The sequence below is a fragment of the Prunus dulcis genome, chromosome 1 (assembly GCF_902201215.1).
Source record: "Prunus dulcis chromosome 1, ALMONDv2, whole genome shotgun sequence".
Taxonomy (NCBI): Eukaryota; Viridiplantae; Streptophyta; class Magnoliopsida; order Rosales; family Rosaceae; genus Prunus; species Prunus dulcis.
Genome location: NC_047650.1, coordinates 25,450,695 through 25,471,846, shown reverse-complemented (window position 1 = coordinate 25,471,846; position 21,152 = coordinate 25,450,695). Strand labels below are relative to the sequence as shown.

At 37.9% G+C, this 21,152-nt stretch overlaps 5 protein-coding genes across 10 annotated transcripts; 1 reads left to right on the top strand and 4 right to left on the bottom strand.

The window, feature by feature from the left end:
* Window positions 1-217: 217 nt before the first annotated feature.
* On the bottom strand, window positions 218-2,362 carry LOC117632811 (protein SPIRAL1-like 1). The gene is made up of 3 exons (XM_034366403.1): window positions 2,222-2,362; window positions 1,087-1,395; window positions 218-542 (listed from the first exon to the last, which is right to left on the bottom strand). The coding sequence occupies exons 2-3, from the start codon at window positions 1,360-1,362 to the stop codon at window positions 459-461; spliced, it is 360 nt and encodes a 119-aa protein (XP_034222294.1). The 5' UTR covers window positions 1,363-1,395; window positions 2,222-2,362; the 3' UTR covers window positions 218-458.
* Window positions 2,363-3,408: 1,046 nt separating this feature from the next.
* LOC117614639 (putative methylesterase 11, chloroplastic) lies at window positions 3,409-6,009 on the bottom strand. The gene is made up of 5 exons (XM_034343519.1): window positions 5,475-6,009; window positions 4,530-4,766; window positions 4,254-4,397; window positions 4,015-4,146; window positions 3,409-3,914 (listed from the first exon to the last, which is right to left on the bottom strand). The coding sequence occupies exons 1-5, from the start codon at window positions 5,856-5,858 to the stop codon at window positions 3,636-3,638; spliced, it is 1,176 nt and encodes a 391-aa protein (XP_034199410.1). The 5' UTR covers window positions 5,859-6,009; the 3' UTR covers window positions 3,409-3,635.
* Window positions 6,010-6,163: 154 nt separating this feature from the next.
* LOC117615180 (pre-mRNA-splicing factor ATP-dependent RNA helicase DEAH10) lies at window positions 6,164-11,950 on the bottom strand. Of its 6 annotated transcripts, XM_034344213.1 has the most exons (14): window positions 11,722-11,949; window positions 11,594-11,640; window positions 11,425-11,505; window positions 11,083-11,299; window positions 10,385-10,793; window positions 9,925-10,128; window positions 9,575-9,735; window positions 9,145-9,330; window positions 8,745-8,976; window positions 8,152-8,348; window positions 7,856-7,990; window positions 7,700-7,713; window positions 7,515-7,564; window positions 7,216-7,332 (listed from the first exon to the last, which is right to left on the bottom strand). In XM_034344213.1, exons 1-13 carry the CDS (start codon window positions 11,811-11,813, stop codon window positions 7,530-7,532), a joined length of 2,010 nt encoding a protein of 669 aa, XP_034200104.1. In that variant the 5' UTR covers window positions 11,814-11,949; the 3' UTR covers window positions 7,216-7,332; window positions 7,515-7,529. The 6 variants fall into 6 exon arrangements, with proteins under 6 accessions (XP_034200103.1, XP_034200100.1, XP_034200102.1 ...); XM_034344212.1 differs by lacking the exons at window positions 7,216-7,332; window positions 7,700-7,713 and adding an exon at window positions 6,164-6,686 and having other exon boundaries at window positions 11,722-11,950; XM_034344209.1 differs by lacking the exon at window positions 7,216-7,332 and adding an exon at window positions 6,164-6,686 and having other exon boundaries at window positions 7,515-7,713; window positions 11,722-11,944.
* A 449-nt stretch (window positions 11,951-12,399) lies between these two features.
* LOC117626782 (cell division control protein 48 homolog B) lies at window positions 12,400-16,304 on the bottom strand. Its single transcript, XM_034358628.1, has 12 exons — window positions 15,959-16,304; window positions 15,829-15,873; window positions 15,659-15,714; window positions 15,343-15,492; window positions 15,054-15,158; window positions 14,606-14,705; window positions 14,119-14,403; window positions 13,876-14,045; window positions 13,596-13,724; window positions 13,348-13,435; window positions 13,142-13,219; window positions 12,400-12,942 (listed from the first exon to the last, which is right to left on the bottom strand). The coding sequence occupies exons 1-12, from the start codon at window positions 16,133-16,135 to the stop codon at window positions 12,649-12,651; spliced, it is 1,677 nt and encodes a 558-aa protein (XP_034214519.1). The 5' UTR covers window positions 16,136-16,304; the 3' UTR covers window positions 12,400-12,648.
* A 58-nt stretch (window positions 16,305-16,362) lies between these two features.
* LOC117626774 (asparagine synthetase domain-containing protein 1) lies at window positions 16,363-20,371 on the top strand. Its single transcript, XM_034358617.1, has 14 exons — window positions 16,363-16,515; window positions 16,613-16,946; window positions 17,061-17,251; window positions 17,354-17,474; window positions 17,572-17,850; window positions 17,984-18,081; window positions 18,299-18,410; window positions 18,561-18,666; window positions 18,900-18,993; window positions 19,177-19,373; window positions 19,459-19,558; window positions 19,644-19,760; window positions 19,906-19,962; window positions 20,073-20,371. Exons 1-14 carry the CDS (start codon window positions 16,423-16,425, stop codon window positions 20,184-20,186), a joined length of 2,013 nt encoding a protein of 670 aa, XP_034214508.1. The 5' UTR covers window positions 16,363-16,422; the 3' UTR covers window positions 20,187-20,371.
* Window positions 20,372-21,152: the final 781 nt, after the last annotated feature.

Here is a 21,152-nt window from a genome sequence, read left to right as displayed (position 1 = left end):
GTTTTATTATTTTATTTTTCTTTTATAACTTTTATAACTTCGATGTGAGAACTGGGAACACGAGAGACAGGGGATCACATGAGCCTGTCAACGCAAAAGAAAGGCATGACATTCAAAAAGAAAATTTAAATTTTACCGATTATCACCACCACTTGAATTTCAAAACAACAAAAATGACCACGTAAAGATGGCTAACAGAAATTAATCACTGGGAAAATAACAGAGAAAACACCAAATATGCACTAGGGAAATGCTGCTTTGTCCATGACAAGGAAATCTGTATCAGATGGTTTATGCATCTGAAAAAGAGCACTCTTTGATTGAATGATCCCAACAACCACAACACCTATATTACATCACAGAATCCATAAAAGTCATAATTGTTTATATAAAGGATGGAAGGCATTGCCTCATCCAAAATAGAGGTTCCACAAAATTCAACAATGCGAAGGCATGTCTCAGTTGCCACCTGGTCCACCAAAGAGGTAATCCAGAGAAGAACCACCACCTGGGGCAGAGTGGACCTTAGTCGAGGGTCGATCCTGCACACAAGGAAAATCAATACCGACATAATAAAACACACAAAAAGACATTACAACCAACTGTGTTTTGAGCTGTAAAGACAAGTTTACGGTGGCACAATAAGTGATCAAACACCGGAACAAGCCCTATCTGTGTCAGTACTTAGGTGAAGTAAAGGTCGGGAAGCACAATCCAATCAGGAACAGGTTCACTACTCCTGTGTGCTACCCTTGAGGGAGGGAGAGAGGGAGAAGGTACAGGGGCAGGAAGGGGAGGAAAGACGGGTGAATCTTAAAATGTTAGATGGTGTAGATGAGAAATACTTCTAGGTTGAAACTTGAACCTTTTTACAACATGGGGAAGAATGTTTTACCAAATTAGCAAAATGCTAAGATGTTTAAAGTTGTTAATCAAGACCCGCATTTTACATGTCATGTTCTATCCTATGAATGAAATTGAAAAACACAAAAGAAAACAGAGAGCAACATTTTGATCTAACATTTAATAATAAAAAATGTATGAACACTGCATCTAAAATAGTATAGACAAGCAGGAAAACCATACCGTAATGAAGTTTCCAGTGTTCTGGCCATCTGCACGCATGTAGTTGTTTGAAGAAGTACTGTGGATGCCAGCAGGAATCTGCTTGGTGATATCTACTGGCTCAGGAGCAGGAGGAGGAGCAGTAGGTTTGGAAGCAGGCTCATTAGTCACAACCCTCCCTTCGTTTGGAATTGGTGCAGCTTGGGTGTTGTTTGCGGCCGGTTTTGGAGCCTCCCCACTCCCGAAAAGATAGCCCAAAGAACTCTGTCCCCCACCACTGCTAACTCCACGACCCATGTTCTCCAACTTCTTCTTAGATAACCCTACACTCTGTGTTACAAGTAGATAGTTAGAATAGATGTTTGGGAAAAAGAACAAACATTGCAAGATATTATACCATTGATTGCTACTGGAAGCCTCAAACATATACCATCAGTCATATGCCAGCAGGAAAATTTATAACAAGGACCTTATCACTATTTGCTTCAATGTCTTGGAATGCTTTGAAATCGAACAAGCCTATTGTTGATCCATTTTATAGAACAAAACATTTACAATAAATCCGGGAGAAAAGAAAAAAAAATCTCTTAGTATCCGCATGGTAGGCTTCTGCCTTCATCAGAAAAAAGGCTCAAGCATGGGGCGTTTGGTAGGCCAAACCATTCCAGCTCTCTTTATTTTTGAAAGTTTACTTCACTATTTAATACCCAAATGATCATTTCAGCTAAATTAGACACAAAGACGCATAATTCAGCAAAATGTACGCTCAAATCCACAAAGTTTTCGGTACAAAAAAGGGGAAAATAAACAGATCCACCATAAACTGCACAGCCAAGAAATCCCAAACCGAAGCAAGAGAAATGTCTCAATCACACACTTGAACAAAGCAACATATATAGATCTACCAAAAGAAATGAACCTCAACATGCTAATCAGTGCCGGGCCACAATTTCACCCACAAAATCAACTGAAGAAATATCAAATATTCATTATAAAAAAACACAGCGAGAAGAACAAGAGAAAGCATCAAATCAAAAACAGTGAAATCGATTAAAGGTAAGGAATTGAAAGCACAACCCAGTGATTGAAACACTGAAACCTAAATCCGAGATAAGAGGCAGAGATCTAGGGTTAGAGATAGGGCTGGGTAGGGTACCTGGTTGTTGGGATCAGATCTGGAGGGAAAGCTGTGAAGCAGAGGGAGTGAAAAACACTGTAACCTTAGTACTGAGACAGCATAAGCTACGCCAAATCTATGCGTTATATATATGAGTACATACACTCACTGTTTTTCTATTTTTATTTTATTTTAATTCTTAAAAATTGAGTGTTCATTTATACGATACTAAATACCAATTCACCAAAAAAAAAAAAAAAAAAAAACCGTTTGTAACCAAGATTTTCATTATAAATTTTCCTGAAATTTTGAATTTTGAAGCTTTTCACTTTCACCTTTTAAAATAAAAACGACATGGCGGGAGCAAAGGCAATAACCCAATTGTGAATGTAAGTGGGGAAGTAAAGTATTTTACCGTCGTTGAAAGTGATTAGTCTCTGCTTTCCGCCTTTTGTTTATTAAGAATTTTCACCTTTGTTTATTTTTTTAAATACAATATTTAACAAGTTTAACATGTATTATTATCTATCTACTAACTGTTGATCTCCGCACGCGTTTTCGTGCAGAGGTTTTTTTTTAAAAAAATTTTTTAATTTATTTTAGAATGAAAAAAGATAATAGGCAGTTGTGTTCCATAAAAATAGGATCTATTATATGAATTTTTCTTTTAATTTAAATTTTTTTTAGTATGAAAGTGATTGAATTTATCATAATATCATCATTTAATTAATAATTTCAATTCTTAATGTTTACATTAGCTAAGGGTATTTTTTGGCATTTTGAATGTTTCATCATTCTCTACCTTTTACTTTATATATATAGATAGATAAATAATTCGGTCCTAATTACTTTTGAGTTGCATATAGGGAGGGAAACTTAAGATTTTTATTTTATTTTAAAATTTTAAAAATATAATAGGAATAAGTTCAAATGTATTTAAAGTTTTAAACCAAACCACCACCAATAATAATGTGTTGATATACAATACAATACAATACAGGGTATTCTTTCCATTTTTGGGAGTATTTTAATCCTTAGGTAAGTAATTGGGATAAAATGTTATGCCAGTGAGGCATTTGATGTAACCCACCTGCTGGCACATTCCATTTGTAGGCCATGCATCATGTGTAAACCATAATTACCAACTTACAATACACGTAAATAGGCCAAAAAATTCTCTGTTACTGATTGGGCAAATTTAAACCTAAGCCTGCCAAAACATAAAATTCACATGATGCTTCTAATCTACCCCTTGTTTTCAAGTAATTTACCATAAATATTTTTGCTGTTATAAATATTAGCTGGATGTACAGAAGTGAAGCACACAAAAATATATGTACACTTTCTATATGCGGTGACAGGAAAATAAACCTCAATACACTGAACACTTGACTTATTATGTGCTGCATTGTTGAACATGCTATATCTGGTGTAATGGCAGCTCAGCTCATGCCTAAATTGGAGGAATCTGGGATATCTCTACTAATATCCTGTGCAAAGCCTGTGGCCTTGAGAAGAAAGGTGCATGATCAGAGCCCTTTAGCCGGAAAACTTGTTCCGGAGGGTTTAATTCGATCATGGTCTCCTGTAGAGGAACGCTTATGGCATGATCTTCTTGAGTGACTATGAAGAACCGCCTGACAGAGCCGTAATTCGTGCCGGAAAGAGAGAGCTTCTCTGTCACTGGTGCAAAAGGGATTGGCCTCATGGACACTGATGCTAATGCAACATCCTGGTTTGGAAGGAACATAAATAAAAGCTTCAATATCAACACTGAATAAATTGTGACATTTTTTGAAAGCAGATCACGCCATGCTATAAGCTATATATACCTTTGCAGGACTTTGATTGAACAATAAGTCTTCAGCCAATTTTTTGTCAAGATTAATGGCTGTTGGAGGTTGATCCTTCCCATTGGCATACAAGAAAATCTGAGCCTGTCGCATCAGATCATTCGACCCGGTCTGCATTAACACGATAAACTAGTTCAATTTATGAAGAAGAGGAACATAAAATACTTGAATGCAATTATAATTGTTGTGCTGTTTTCTCTTATCTATTTTCCCCCTACCTGTTGAGCAAACAGATTGAGAGCACTTTGCCCACTAGCTAACATTGCTGCAGAAATGAATATGGCTTTTGCAATTTTTGATGGAAACAACTCCATTACATATGAGATACATGTGCCACCAAAGTCATGTCCAACCAGAATTACCTGCATTTTAGAGGATAAAAAAAATTATTTCCTAGTACATTAAAATTAATCATCTATCATATTCATATCACAGAGTCACAGAGAGAGAGAGAGAGAGAGAGAGAGAGAGAGAGAGAGAGAGAGAGCAGAAACCTTCTTCCCATCCCCAAGTTTCTCAAGCATGTCAGTGAGTGGCTTTACATATTGTGCAAGACTTGTAATGCTGTTGGTATCAAAGGAGTGAACTCCAGAACCTGTCAAGTCAACTGCATCAACTTTGAACCCAGTTTCTTCTAAAAGTGTCATGCTTTTATACCAACACCAAGCACCAAAGCCACCTCCATGAACAAGGATGAAATGATTGGTTTCCAGACCATCAGTCTTTACATCCTATAAATGAAATAAACTTACATAAGTTCAAAACTGTGAAAGCAATTGAGCCGAAAAAGACTTATTTTCTTTGAATATATGAAAAATATGCAGAGTCAAATGTTGTTGCTCTGTAGTTAAACCATGACATGTCATATCTTAGGTAAAGATATTTGCAGCATCCAATGTGGAATTTTGGACGCAAGCTTGGAATTGATCAAACTTATTTAACCAATCCTTAGGAGCTGAAATATTCAACCGTCCAACAAATCCAAACATGATGCCAAAATGTAGTTTACAGCAAATGCAAAACTAGCACAAAACAAAACATGTCATGTAAGGTGACATAATGCAGTTTAAATAGTATAACCCAGTTAACGTACGGTTCTGCCTAACTAAGCCGTACTGCAAATTGCTCCAAGAATCAGACCCAAAAAAAAAAAATTGCTCCAAGAATTGGTCCACGGCGTTGACGAACTCAGTGCACTGTTCCTAAAGGTTCATTCAGAGAGAGAGAGAGAGAGAGAGAGAGAGAGAGAGATAGGAGACTTTAATTGCTAGTATTCCAATTCCCAGCTTTAAATTTGGATCATATGATTCTTGATATGAGTGTAGATTGCTATAAACAGAGAAAATAATTTACCAGTCATTAGTTTCCCAAAATCCTTATATGAATGAGAATGAAATAACTTTGGATGAGGCTAAGTGCATATGCAAACATGTTCAAACCTGCTTATCAACAAGCTCTAGGGGCTGAAAGCTGACAGCATCCGAACGCAAACGTTGCCTAGAGCTGGAGCTTTTTGTAAAGCTCTGATTCTGTTGGCCAGGAGAGGGATAAACCACGGAAGTGGATCGGTTAAGCGGTATCGATGAAGCGTTCTTCTGGTGGTTCTGGAACAGCAGAACAGCCTCTATTGCTTGCTGTTGAAGCAGCAAATCATCCGCAAGCATCTCTTTCTTCTTGCTTGAACCGTTTGATCTTCTAGTGCTAGCAATGGAGGACAAGAAAGGTGAAGAGTATGGTGAGCGTTTGGACGGCTCTCTGTTGAAGTTGTTGTTGTTGTTGGGTTTCTTGTGTGATGGTGAGAAACATACCAATGAGTTCCCCATTTTCTTGCTTTCAGAGAATGACAGAGAGCCTCAGAGTCGGAATATGAAGCATTATTAATGTGATGGGAATGCTAATGTAGTAGATAGAGGAAACACAAAGTTTGACCAAGTTGTTGTTGTTGTTGTAGCTAGTATTAAAAAACTAGCTACAAGAAGTTTAATGTGGAAAACGAGAGAGAGAAGAAAAAGTTACAAAAGGGTTTGTGTTTCAAATATACAAATGGAACTTTTGTGTAATTTATTAAAGTCAAAGAAAAGCGCTTTGAAATCAGAGGATTGATTGGAGTGGGGTTAATTCAATTCCCTTGTTAAAAAGCAAAACAGAAGAATTTATTCTTTTTGTTTTCTTCTTCTTCTGTCTAGCCATTTATTTTGACCAAATGGTCAGCTTCCGAAAGTCCCATAGCCAGAGGGGCCAATAACATTGTTTACAATTTGTTAGATTAGGAGCGATCATAATGGTTTGTACAAGTTTTATTTTGATACACAGCCGGAGGAGGAAATCGAATCTAAAACTTAAGATGCAACGATAAATACTCTTAATTATTTCAGCAACAAGCCATTCCATGGTTTGTACAAGTTAGAGGAAGCCCCTTCATATTTGCTCGTGATAGTTGAATGAAGACTTTTCTTTTATTTATTGTTGTTTCCGGGCCTCTGTTTGCTTGACTTTTCAAATTTCTTTGTTTTTGGATTCTTCCAACTCAAGTCAAACTCCCATGTTGGATCGAAAGTTCAGACCAAACTCACATGATTGACCCAACCGTGAACCAGAATAGAAGAGCTTGCCCCACCCATGAGTAAATACTTTGTAGTAGCCTCATTGACCTTACAAAAATTCAAAAATCAATAATACTTAACACATAAGATAACAGAGTTATATTAAAGAAAAGATGCATAACTGAGAATAAATGTATTGGATTTATCAGTGTACGTATTCCTCCTGACTTGGTACAAGGCTATATCATTACCCCATCTATATCATCAACAGTTAATTGTATTCTCACTGAAACAATGTAGAAATACCAGAGAAAATAACCCGCATCCAACTTGGATTTAGTTAGCTTAGATGCCTAACTGTAGCAGCCTGTTTTCTGAACACAAGCAATAGTGCTTCACGTCGTATTGCAATCGTGAAGCCATTACAGGATTTTCTCCTAGTTGTGTATATCAATGGCTGGAAACAATTAAGAAGCTTTTCAAAAATCTTCCAGTTCAAGCAGGCAACAGATGGACCCTCAAAACACATCATCGTCACCAAGGTCCATATTTCGAGTAACTCTCATCATCAAGTCGCTTCTCTCAACATTAAACAGTAACTAGTTATGCCAGCATCAGACATCAAGGTCACCAGTCCTTTAACCACTCTCCTTGTTGCATGTCAGGATCAGGCATCGAAATAGGAGAGCCAGAGTAGAGCTTTCAAACAAGTTATATGACATTACATCCAAGGTGGAAAGTATCTTGTTCATACCTGCATGTAATATGGTACTTGTAAGAACTTAGTCCAGTCTAGTCCTCCCTAACAAACAAGGCCTTAAGGTTATATACTACCTATGTCATCTATAGCCAAGACCGAAGAGAAGAAGATTAGAACTGGAGGATTACAGATAATGAATCCAACAACAGCATTCCCAAATAATCCAATAAGCATACCTCTCCGCACTACATTCAATTCTGCACGGCATAGAATTGAGGAGCAAGCTCTGTTAACCACAAATAATCGATCTTAGTTGTGTTGCGGATGTATTTACGATTAGTTTCGACTAGTTCATTGAAAATTAGGCACTCTGGTTTGTTCTTGAAAAACACGGAAGATGGGTGGATTGACACTATCTCACCGTTTGCTAAAGCCCTGTCATTTGGTTAGGTAAATGTGTGAGGTCGAGCATGACAAAAAGAGAGAATTAAATAATACACATAAAAAGGGTACAAGTTTTGGAACCTAAAGAAAACAGCCAAAAGAATTTCAAAACATGTCAAGGTAAGATCAAGACCTGTATGATCCCTCAGGCTGCTTTAAAGCTGCATTGAGGAAGAAAGAAGCTGCAAGGCATCTGCAAAACTGAAGCACGTCGTCACCACAAGAGGCAACACGAAGACCCATTTGTTCAACATTTCGTCGAATTTGGCTGCAAAAAAACACCTATTAAATTTAGAGAAGCTAATTTATTGGATCTACACCATTAATAGACGCGCTGATCTTCCATAAGGGTGGCAAAAAAACCTAGTGCGACTGTGTGAGACCAGCTGAAACATGTCCATAGCTCAACAAGGAATTGAAATAGCCAACCTGTGAATGTCACGAGCATGCCTCAGGGAGCGACTATCAATGAAATTTTCCTTGCACCATTTTCGGAAAGCTTTTTCACGCTTCTCTTTACTAAGACCTGATCTCTTTTCCAAGAACTCATTGGACGCTCTATATACATTAACCAAAGTGAGATGGTCTCCCTCTGGACTTGCAAATGATTTCTTTGTAGTTCTCGACTGCCAAAAGGAAGAAATATATAGCGCTTTTAAGTAAAAGTAATATTGTGAGATCATAAAAAGAGATAATAGTATAGTTTTATTCATATTACTAAAGCAACAGGATTAAGACCAAGAGTTCACCAAATTGTGAGATCATAATGGAAATGGAGAATGAAAACTCAAGAATGGAATGTTAATCCACCATTGCATTACACCATTCACCGAATGACCCCCCATAATATCCATGCTTGACTTTTCTACTTCTACTCATTCAATCAAATGGCTTACCATCACCCTTATGCGAAAAAGATATTTTGACAAACAACTCATCAACTCACTTCTATTATACTTTCCATCTATATAACCTATGAGAAATTAACAAGGACAAAAAGGTAATGAATCATACACAAGTACCTCTTCTTTTTTGTCACGGGGACTATAAAATATAGATTCTACTGAGAGCATTGCAACAGTTATCAGCATCTCTTCCAGGCAATTGAATTCACTTGCTAGGATTAGAGCTTTTGAATAAATTGGGTCTAAGGGAAGGCCAGCCATTTGGCGTCCAACTGGATTTGATAATTTACAGTCATCTGTTAAAGCACCCAGCAGGAACAATTGCTCTAGTGATTTGACAATAGCCGACCTGTTCAAATGTGTAATAGATTCATGTATGATAAATTTCTTTGATAGATAATAAATCAATATTTATTAGAAGAACTAAACTAACTGCTTGACAAAAATCAATTAAAGCAGCCATTTGCTTTCTCATCATTAAAAAGAAACAAATGACAAAACCTATCCAAAATCTTACCTTGTAGGCTTTTCTATGAAGTCAAATCCACTGATATCATCAACACCCAGAGCCTTAAGTTGCAAAATGATATTAGAGAGGTTGCACCGCTTGATCTCTGGCTTTGTTGAATCCTCAAATTTCCCAAATTGATCCTCTTGGTAGAGGCGGAAGCACTTCCCTGGTCCTTCTCGCCCTGCACGCCCACTGCACAATAAAATTATGTATCATAAAAAGTTATCTGTTCTTAAGCATCAGTTCAAATATCAGGGTCATCAACTAAACGATATGATACTACACTGTTTAAAAGTGTTCACAACAGTGAGCTTCCAAAGAATTCTAACAGTTTGTATAACATAAACGTAAATTGAATAGCTTTATTATCTCTAAAATGATATTTTTATTTAAAGAATTCTTGTTAGATCCCCCAAAACTGGCCAGCCATGCCTACCTCCTTTGAAGAGCTTGTGCTTTTGAAATTGGAACAACAACCAAAGATTCCAACCCTTTGTTTGGGTCATAGTAACGTGCTTTTACTAACCCAGGATCTATAACGTACTTTATTCCAGATATTGTGACTGATGTCTCAGCAATATTCGTTGCCAATATTACCTAACAGAACAATGTAACACGATTAGATAGAAAGAAATGAATACACAGATGAATATATATCATAAACCTATTTCCAAAAATATGTATTGCTCTACACTAAACAATTTGTTATGCGACAATCACAATACATCTTCACGCTTCCTATTCATATAGGATAAATGTCTAAGCTAATGAACATCATTAAGTTACCTTACGAAATCCAGGAGGGGCTGGTGCAAAAACTCGCATTTGCTGTTCTGAAGGAAGAGATGAGAATATAGAAACAGCCACTAGTTTTTTACTGTTTTCTGGTAACTGTTTAAGTCTTTCTTTGACAAGTCTTTCTACAGATTCGATTTCTTCTTGACCCGTCAAGAATACAAGTATATCACCAGGTCCCTCCTCCAGATGAATCTAATAACACATACATACGTATATAAGAACATGTGTGTTATTTAGGAATCACCATTTAAGGTCTATTTTCTGCTTAAAGTGCTCAAAATAGATTCATAAGGTATACTGAGCATATTCTGTGCATGCCACAAGCTAAAGGGGCTATCATCCATAGCAAAAGCAAATGAACTCTACTCACTCATAGAAACTCAAACAGACTTGCAACTTGCAAGAAAATTTTTGCTTGACACAAATACTGACAAAGAGCACTAAATACCTGAAATATGGTGGCTAACGAAGCATCTAGATAATCATTTTCAACATGAAGAGTATAAAATATATCCACAGGAAACTGTCGCCCTTGGATGTGAACAGCTCTTGCACCACCGAAGTACTCGGAAAAAATTCGTGCATCCAAGCTGGCAGACATGATAATTAACTTCAACGGGGTCCTTCCTTGGTATTGCTTGAGAAAATTGAGGCCCTGAGCACCGTTTTCTTTCAATTGTATGTCATTATTTGTTTTCTTGTTTTTAGTATTTTGGAGGTTATTGAGGGATTTTGACCTTGCATCTTGTACACTTTTTAGCAAGCCTAGCAACACATCAGTGTGGACAGTTCTCTCATGAGCTTCATCAACAATTATGACTGAATACCTAGAGAGATGTGGATCCAACAGTGCTTCCCTGAAAGTGCACCAACCATTACATAAGTTCAGACCTGAGAAGAGAAAGACTGGAGGACATTCGTGAATTATGAAAAAGCTTGATATGAACACATATCAAGTGTCAACCACATTAATTTACTCTAGACGGACTCCAAAATGGTTTCACACACCAACCACAAAGCAAATTTCTTGCTGAGCACCGTCTCTACATATGCCATAATTGATTGTAAAGTATGTTCATGAAGCTTCTAGATGAAAAATGCTAGAGAGCAAACATAACGCCTAACAAAGTTATAAATAGGTTCTACCTCAGTAGCAATCCATCTGTCATGTACTTGATCCTTGTCGAACTAGAGGTCATGTCCTCAAATCTGATGGAGTAACCAACCTTTTCACCCAAATTTACGCCACATTCCTCAGCAACCCGTTTTGCCACAGTCACAGCAGCCACACGCCTGGGTTGAGTTATCCCAATGAGTTTCCCATCCCCGCAAAACCCAGCATTGTACAAAAACTGAGGTAATTCTAGGGAAAAAAAAAATACCATGGGGAAAACAACATCAAGTTGCAAGCTCAGAACTTCAAAATACTTTGCACAAAATTCCTAACATGCTACAAAAATAAAAGGAAAAAGGAAAAAAAGAGCATACGTGTTGTTTTTCCGCTTCCAGTTTCACCAACAATAATCAAAGTATCGTGCTTCTGAAGCTCCTCAACCAGTCGTTTATCCACTGGTAATTAAACAACACCAATATTACATTCCTAAAATAAACAAAAAACGTAAACAGAACGATTATTTAAAGCAAGTAGTCTCAGTACCAGAAGCGATTGGAAGAGACTTCCTGTGCTGCGCAAGCGTTTGCCTCCTAAAACAAAATCGCACATTTTTAGCATGTCCTGAGTTTCTGAGCAACCAAACAGAAAGTAAGAAGCTAAAAGGTGCTTACTTGGAAAAGGCATCGAGCTTGCGATTACCATCGGACAAGTTTCCTTTCGGGCTTTTGGTAGAGCTGTTCAGCCGTCCTTGACCTTGAGCCATTGAAGCTCAGAAGGAGTTGTGGAAAATCGGTGAAGTTGCAGAACCGAATAAGAAGAAAGAAAGAAGAGGGCTGGGGTTTTACTGTAACCGTTAATCTTTTGGTCGAAGGGTTTTACCGGTTTAGTAACGTGAAGTGTAAAATTTTATTTTAGTGGGGTGGGATGGCCCAATAATAATCAATTTATGGGCTTTTAAATACATTCGAGAATTCCATCAGTACATCCACATCTGCTAAAAATATTTCTAAAGTGTATTACTCGGAGTTAATAAAATAAAATAAAATTAATTTAGAGTAATTTAGATCATAGGTTGTATCGAAAAAAATGATATGGTCCTAAACAGCTGAGGTATGGAGAACATAATGTCCCAAAAATACTATTTTCATCACGAAATATTTATTTCACAGAAAATGATATGAAACAAATTATGAAGATTCATTTGAAAAGATTATTTGGTCGTTCTCATTGACCTTTTATCTCACCCAAAAATTGTCTTTCAGAAATTGGGCTTCTCTAAAAAGGATCCTGTCAGTCAGGAATAATTATAATTAAACACCAAAACCATTTTTCATAACAGATTGGCCTATATATATATATAATATTCAGTTCATCAGAGCCTTCTTTTTGGGGTAGGAAACAAATGGAGACAATATTCTCAAAAGCTAAGAAAACTAAAGCTGAGGACAGCAGTACCAAATAACCAATTATGTACATAGCAGTTAATTAAAACCTAACTCTTTCAGGTAGTAGCTACTGGATAGTATATGCTGGGCTGGGTTTGTTTTGCATTTGCGCATAAGAAGTCCTTTTGCACTTTTCATGTTCTGCACTTGATTCTAATGAGTACTAAATGCCAAATATGAATCCACGTCGGCTTTGGTTAATGCCGGCTTTAAAGAATCTTTTGCAGTCTGGAAATGGCGATGGCACACAACTGTGGCAGATATGTCTTCCCTCAGAGCCACTATTCCAGCTTCCCTACATAGACCCTCCAGCTCGGCTCCTGTGAATAGCTCAGTATCTTTTGCTATTTGTTTGAGATCAACATCATCTCCTACGCTCATGTTACGAGTATGCACCCGAAGTATCTCATATCGACCTTCTAAATCTGGTGGTTGTACAAAGAGTGCCTAGAAGTTCCAAAACATAACGGAGTTAACTTATCTCTTTGACACCATGCCAAATTTTGTTTTCTAGAATTTTGTCTCACACCTCGACAACCAGACCATGAGAAAGGACCTCAACCACAACAAGAACGAAAAGAAAAAAATTGGAAAAAATAAGTGACACATAACATGGCATAGTCACATGATAGAACAAACTTCTTACCAAATCAAAGCGTCCTGGGCGAACTAATGCAACATCAATCGCATGAGGACGATTCGTAGCAGCCAAAACAAAGACTCCCTGAAAACGAAAGGAGACTACAATTTAAAGCCACAGGAAATGAGAACTAATGCAGCATGGATACGTATCACAAATTAATTTTAAAATTATTGCAGAAGTAAAAGAATTTAATGGGCTATAGTGCTTACCTTGGCCTCTTCTAAACCATCCATTTCAGTCAGCAAAGTAGATAGAAGCCTTTCTCCAACGGTACTGCTGTTGCTTGAACTCCCACCTCTGCCGATTTAAGTTAAACAAAAAAGTTATGAGACTTGTATGTAAGTAGAAGCTCATCATGGAATTCTCATTAGATTAAGTGTACTTGTTCCAATACACAAAATAACAAATCATCAATGTGCATATTAATCCTATAACTGCAACATACTAAGTTACTAACCTTTTGGCACCAACAACATCCGCCTCATCAAAGAGTATTATGCTGGGTGCTGCAAGGCGAGCTCTCCGAAAGGTATTGCGCAGCAAAGCTTCACCCTCTCCAACATACATTGAAAACAATTCTGCACCACTGATTCAAAGTTTATGAATTCAGGCATGCAACTCTTCTACTTTGTCAAATAGACTAATTGTAATTGTAAAAGTTTCAATGGCCTTTAAGGTGAGCAGCTTCTTTCTAAATAAGCAGATCAAACTTTTCAATCTAAGAAAGAAGTTCAAACCTCAAAGAAAAAAAAGAAGCTTGGGCAGCATGTGCAGCAGCTTTAGCAAGGGTGGTTTTTGAACATCCTGGAGGACCATAGAGAAGAATTCCACGCATGGGTGATATTCCCAGCCTTGTAAACGCTGAAGGATGTTTAATAGGCCACTCAACGGCTTGCTGGAGCTTTTTCTGTCAATGAGAAGGTGAGATATAATTAGTATTGTGAGAGTTCAGACTAAGATAAACACAAAACTTTACGCACCTTCAAATCTTTTAATCCTCCTATATCTTCCCAAGTCACTTTGGGGATTTCCACCGTAACACCTCTTGTTATACTTGGGCAAACCACAGACCTTGCATGCTTCCAGTCTTCTGTTGTTAAGCTAAACACACCAGCATCTTTATTTGCACCTAAGTTTCTTTTAATTGCAGGCATAGCAGCCTCACGACATAAAGCTTCCAGGTCAGCCCCAACAAATCCATTGCAAGATGCAGCTATGGCTTGGAGGTCAACGTTGGAATCCAAATGAAGCTTTCTTGTGTAGAGCTGAGCGATCATAAGCATAGTTATAAGTGTATCTTCCACTCATATTTCTTGAATTTCTATTAAACTATCTTGACAACAACTGGATGTTTAAAAGGAATAACGTTGGCAATTTGATCAATATGATAAGTTGATCAACGTTACCAAAAAAAAAATAGTAATCCCGAATTCTCGCTTAAAAAAATATTTTAAGCATCACTCTCACCTTGAGAATTTGAATGCGTTCTTCTTCAGTAGGTGGAGTAACTTCAATTTCAACATCAAAACGCCCAAATCTTCTTAGTGCTGGATCGATTGCTTCAGCTCTTTGTACGTAACAAATATTAATCCATTTAGAATATAAAATGGAATTATATACAAGAATTAAAGGAATGGTCATAAGTAACAAAACCTACATATGTGCCAGATAGAATATTAATAACAATGAGAAAGCCATGAGCTCTTCTGCAAATTAGCTAACTGGCAATGAGATGAACATAATGCATAAAACTTTACGAGGACAGAGTATCAGAAAGTTCAAAACCATGACAAAATAACAGATCATAGCACTCATCAAACAATCGAATTTTGTAGAAATGCCTACACATTATCAACTGGTTAATAACCAGATACAATCACATCATAAATTCTAGGAGATGGAAAAAAAAAATTACCTGTTAGTGGATGCAACAACAACAACTTGTGGTATGGATGCCAAGGACATCTTGTAGTCCATCAGCGTAAGGAGTTGAGAAGCTATGCGAACATCTTGCTCTCTTCTGCAATTGAAACATAACTTAAACATATTAACTGGGGAATGCCCAAAGATTGGAGAAAACTGAAGGGAAAATAGCCAGCATAAACCAGTAGCTTTTTTTTTTTGGGTGTAAATTTATAAAGTTAAAAGATCAGATTTTTAAGGTAGGATACATTGGAGTTCTCTGTAGCATAATTGGTTTTTACCTAGAATCACGGCGAGGACAGAGTGCATCTATTTCATCTATAAAGATAACTGATGGCTTGCCTGACGATTTATGCAATGAAGCCTGCGAGAAAGCCTCCCGTAAAAATTTCTCACTTTCTCCAGCATGTGCTTTGTGAACAGAATGTGGACTGTACAGAAAATACCATAAAAACAAGACAGAGCTTAATAAAAGAAATCAAAACCATGAGAACATAATATGATCATAACTTATCCAAGTAAAGAGCAACACTGTAAAAGACATCATTTCATTTGAACCCAAAGATCAATACAGAGATTAAAGAATTAACAGGGTACCTGATCTCAATTAAATGTGCACCACATTCCTTAACCACTGCTCGTACCAAGCTTGTCTAACATGAAAAAGAAAAGAAATTTATACAAATACAAACTTTGCAACCAATGTTGCAACTTTGAAAATGAGCAAACAAATAAAGAAAGCCTTAGAGGAAGTAATGATTCAATACCTTTCCGGTGCCCGGTGGACCGTAGAGAAGCAAACCTCGACGCCACTGAATGAAAACCCAGAAACCAGTTAATCAGATACAAGAGCAAAGGTAGGAAAATAAAGAGAAAGTGAGTTTTTGTTATGTGTACTTTGAGACCGAGAGTTTGGCCTTCACGCGGATAGAGAAGAGGGTAGATGATGAGTTCTCTGAGAGCTTCGAGAGCTTCAGCGTTGCCAGCTATGGCTTCTTCGGCTCTCCATTGCACTGTGACGTTGGGGTTGTTGGTATTGGTCTTACTGCTGCTACAAAAGCTATGGTTTTCCATCTCAACGCGCGAGAGACAGAAAGAGAGGGAGAGCTGAGAAAGAAGGAAGCTCTGTGATTGTGAGGCAGTGACTGTTGCCGCTCAACGGCGTTAGACGTGGTCTCTGGCAGAGGAGGTCATGCAAATTACAATTAGAGCCTTTAGGTTTTAGTGTCGGGCAAGACGTGTCTTTTTCTCTTTTGTTTACGGCGTTAAGAAACCCTCTTGAAAACTTGGGTGGGCCGGGGCTATGGTTAACTTAAACCTTACCAGAGGTTTAGGGTTGGCAATCAAACAGAGCCAGAGAGATGTGCGGAATTGCCTTGATCATCCATGGCGTTCGTTTTGATTTATCGTCCCTGTTCATCAATTCTACATTTCCAGTCCCGAAGTCTGAGCAAGTAAAGCCTCCCTCTCATATTTTGTTTTTGGGTCAATAATCAAAGCTATTCTTGGCTTACCCATTTCACTGAAACTGACTTTGTTGGTCTCGAGCAGCTAGTCTTCACCATTGCCGACCTCAGAGCCGCTTTACGAAGGAGGGGTCCCGACAGCTTGGGCAGCTGGAAGCTACTTCTTCATTCAACTGTCACAAGTTGTCTTCCGGAGCGGGAAATTGCGTCTTCTATTGAGGAAATAAAGGAGGAGTCTTGTTCTGAAGACGAAAGAAATTGTTTCTCTTTGGAAAATGGACGAACAGAAAATCAGTTCAGCACCATGCCCAGCTCTGCTGCTGAGTTACACTTCTTTGGTGCCAGTTTGCAGCTCAGGGGAATAAGCCCAATAGTTCAGCCATTGATCGATTCCTCTAAGAATATCCTTGTTTATAATGGTAGGTCTTTGTTTTCGACTTTCGGTTTTATGCATTGCTTTTTAAAAAAAAAAAAAAAGTTTGATTGCTGTTGGATATTAAATTTGGATTCTATTGTGATGCTGTTTTTTTAAGGTGAAATATTTTGGGGAATAGACATTGGTGGTGAAGAAAACGATGGTGAAGTTCTTCTGCAGTTGCTGGGAGAGTGCCGGTCTTGCAGTCCCTATTTGCATAAAACAAATAATTTTGATGGCATGGGTGAAGGATCTGTCCCAGATATTCTTTCTAGGATCAAAGGGCCTTGGGCTATCATCTATTGGCAGGTAACTCCGAGCGGTAAGTTTCATTTTTAGTTTATTAGAAATTTCCGCAGCATCTGTCTTGCTTGGATTGTTTCTGAATTGTATATGTAATTTCATGGATAGGAAAGTTCAAAAACTCTGTGGTTTGGTCGAGATGCATTTGGTCGGCGGAGTCTTCTTGTTCACTGGCCAACAGTGGCTGACTCTCGGTTTCTGCTTTCGTCTGTATCACCCGTTTCTTCTGGTATATATTGCTCAATAGAGCTTTACTTTTCTTCCCAATCGTTGTTCTAAATCTTAGACCTAAGCGGCATTCATTGATTGATGTCAATGCACTGTAGATTTTGAAGCTGAAAATGGAACTACCAAACTAAGTTTTTGGGAAGAGCTTCCATGTGGAATATACAGCATATCTATGGATGCTCCAAAACTCGATGGGCTTTTTCTTGGTGAAGTGAAAAAGCATGAATGGACTAATGCCATCCTAGAAGAACTGATCAAATGGGAGAGAACTTCCGTTGAGCCCAAACCTGAAGAGTTGCATATTTCCAGTTCTAAGACTCTGACAAGAAAACATGATTCGCACTCAGTTAATTCAGATGCATTACCATCTAAGTCAGGTTAATATCATCCATGGTGAAGATATTCTAATCTATGGTCAGAAAAATATAAGCTTTCAGTATTAATTTTATTATAGGTTTTGTTGTCCGAGGTTCTCATTGTGCCTTTTTTTTTTTTTTTTTTACTGAGTAGGACCTATGCAAGCTTCAAATTCAGTGCTAGCACAGACCGTTTTAATGGCTTTAAAGGAATCTGTTATGCGTCGCTCTTCACTGCACACAATTTTTCAGGTTCAGAACTCTTATTCCGTTGAATTGTTTACAATTCTGGTTGTATTTGTGTAAAGAAAAGGAGAAATATGATCACATCCCCTGAAGATCTTGGAAGTCATGGACTTAGATTCTTGTTTCATAATCAATATGGTTTTATCTTTTGTGGTTTTAGTGGGTGCTTAGTGATTTGTAGGCTTTGGGATTCATATTGAACCCTTTTAATTGGAATCAATAGGCAGGTAGACATGATGTGGAAAACGAACTTGTACCGGTGGCAGTTCTTTTTTCTGGTGGATTGGATTCTATGATAATTGCAGCATTATTGCATGAGTGCCTTGATCCAAGCTGTAAGTTTAGCTGGATAAGCTAGGTCAGCAGTCTCTTTGCCTTAATGTTCAATGTTTGCTAAGATACTCAAAGTTTACTAATTGCATTGGGAAATCCTTGTGTGATATCTTTAGCTGGGTTTGATTTTCTGTTTAAATTTATGTTGGCAGATGATATTGATCTACTTAATGTGAGCTTTGACGGGCGGTCTGCTCCCGATAGAATCTCTGCCAAGGCAGGGTTGAACGAACTAAGAAGAATTGCACCTTTGAGAAAGTACTCACTAGACTTTTCTCTCGAGTCTGTCTGTCGCCCCAAATTTGGTTCTTTGATTCATGCTTGTGCATTATGAATGTGGCAAATGCTAAAATACAATCTATCCTGCTCTCTAACGAAGTATTATGGTTCCCCATACTCAGTATCACTTGGTTTTGTATTAAAGTCCTTGATGGTTTGATCTGTGTCTTCATGCTTATGGTGTTCCTTCCTATATGCGATTGGATATGCAGGTGGAAGCTTGTTGAGATCAATGCTGATTTGCCAACCTTGACCTTTGAAACAAAGCATGTCATGTCGCTCATAAATCCTGCCAACACTTACATGGTAGCCAATTTCATTCTATGGGCTAGTGTAGTTTACATTTGTGCAGGATATGTTTCCTGCTGGTATTTATATTCTTTTTGTTTTTTTTTCCTGTTTGACTAAATTACGGTTGAGATGTCACAAATATGCAACATGTCCCAAGGTACAGTTTTCCGAATAGTTATCTGTTATTTTGTGTTGCAGGACCTGAATATAGGAATAGCTCTATGGCTTGCTGCTGGTGGTGATGGATGGGTGTATGAGGAAAATAGCAATTATAATGATGAGGATCGCCAATGCATTAAATACAAGTCCAAGGCTAGGATTCTTCTAGTTGGTTCAGGTGCAGATGAGCAATGTGCTGGCTATGGTAGGCACAGAACAAAATATAGAAATGGCAGGTATGCAAATAGATTGCAGTCTTGTAGAGTATTGTAATTTGTATGTCTTTGAGGCACACATTCTGGAGGTCTAATGTGCTATCAGTTGGCTTGCACTGCATGAGGAAATGAAATTGGACATGCAGAGAATTTGGAAAAGAAACCTTGGGAGAGATGATAGGTGCATTGCTGACAATGGCAAGGAGGTACTGCTAACGACTCGAACGAACATCATTCATTGTCCCCTTACTTTGTATTATGTATTGATTATATAGTCTTAATTTATGCTAGGCAAGGTTTCCTTTCTTGGATGAAGATGTTATAAAAATCTTGCTTGGGATTCCACTCTGGGAGGTCACCAACCTTGATCAACCAAGTGGGGTAGGGGATAAGAAGATTCTGAGAGAGGTCAGTGAAAAACACTTTTCCATTGATCTACTCGTGCACTTAATGTGGACTGAAGAAGATGCTGTCTGGCTTTTAATGCTTGTTTCTCAAACAGTGAATGTTGACCAAACACTAAATTGCTTTCCTATTTTATGTGCTATGAAAGGTTGCAGAATTGCTTGGTTTGTCTGAAGCTGCTGCTCTGCCTAAAAGAGCTATACAGGTGTTCATCTTTTCCATTTCTTTCGCGCTTTTCTTCCTTGTTTTTTTTGGGCTAAGCATGCAAAGTGAAGGTGAGATTTAGTCATTGAATTTTCTGCTTTTATGTTTTAGTTTGGTTCAAGAATTGCAAGGGAATCAAACCGAAAGAATTACGGAAGTAACCGTGCGGCAAATCAGGCATCTGCGGGAAGCGCAGTGATTCACAAGCAGCTGGACATGGCTTAGTGGGAGACAATTTGATGCTAAATGGCTGTCGGATACATGTTTACCTCTGCGTTTGATTGCTCTTCATTCTTCTAAATTCTAAACGTCTAATTAAACACAGACATGTCGTATTATTTTGTATGAAAGAGAATTTGGCCTTGTATTATATTGGTTTTGTTTGTGGAAAGAGCCTTTTTTTGCTGCAACCATGGCTTTGCAAACTTTATTTGACCAATTTTAAAGCCTAAACTCTACTTGACCAAGGTATTATAAAATATTTTATCGGTTAGTTTCCAGTCTTACCAAATTTTATAGGTCGTATTATTGAAGAAAACAGATTGGTTGGGATGTGGGATGGGAGGGAGGGAGCGTGTGAGGTTTGCCAATGCCTGCCCACTACTCAAAGTTCAAACGTGAAACACGCACGCTGGACCTGCTCCTTGTTCCTCACACGATATGCTCTCTCCGTGCCAAAAATTAGGCATATTCGTGGAGCAGAGAATGTGAAATATAACATTTATAGCTAACAATTTATATAATATTAAGCCATCTATCCAACTCATTTTAAGGGTCATAACTAACTAAATTAATATCACACATCATCTCACTATCATCTTGATCAAAATCAATTATTCTAAATTGTTCGGTCTTTATATCATAAAGAAGCAATTGGAGTGGACCGCCGTCAAATCCCGGTGTAAGTCCATTAAGATAATGAACCTGTGTGGATTGTACCCAAAACTTGAACGTAGCCACCCACCACCGCCATATGTGCCTCCCAACATCTTGTTAATAGTCTCCTTAAACCACCCAAGGTTTTGATAGTCCTTCAAAATCCATAACACAATCATGTCCTGTTTCCACGACTTGTCAACAAACACTCCCGCACTTTGTAGGCAATAAGAATCAGCAGTATCATCATCATCATCATCTTGATCAACACAATCATCAAACACTTGAGCATAATCTTAGGGTAGTGGCAACACT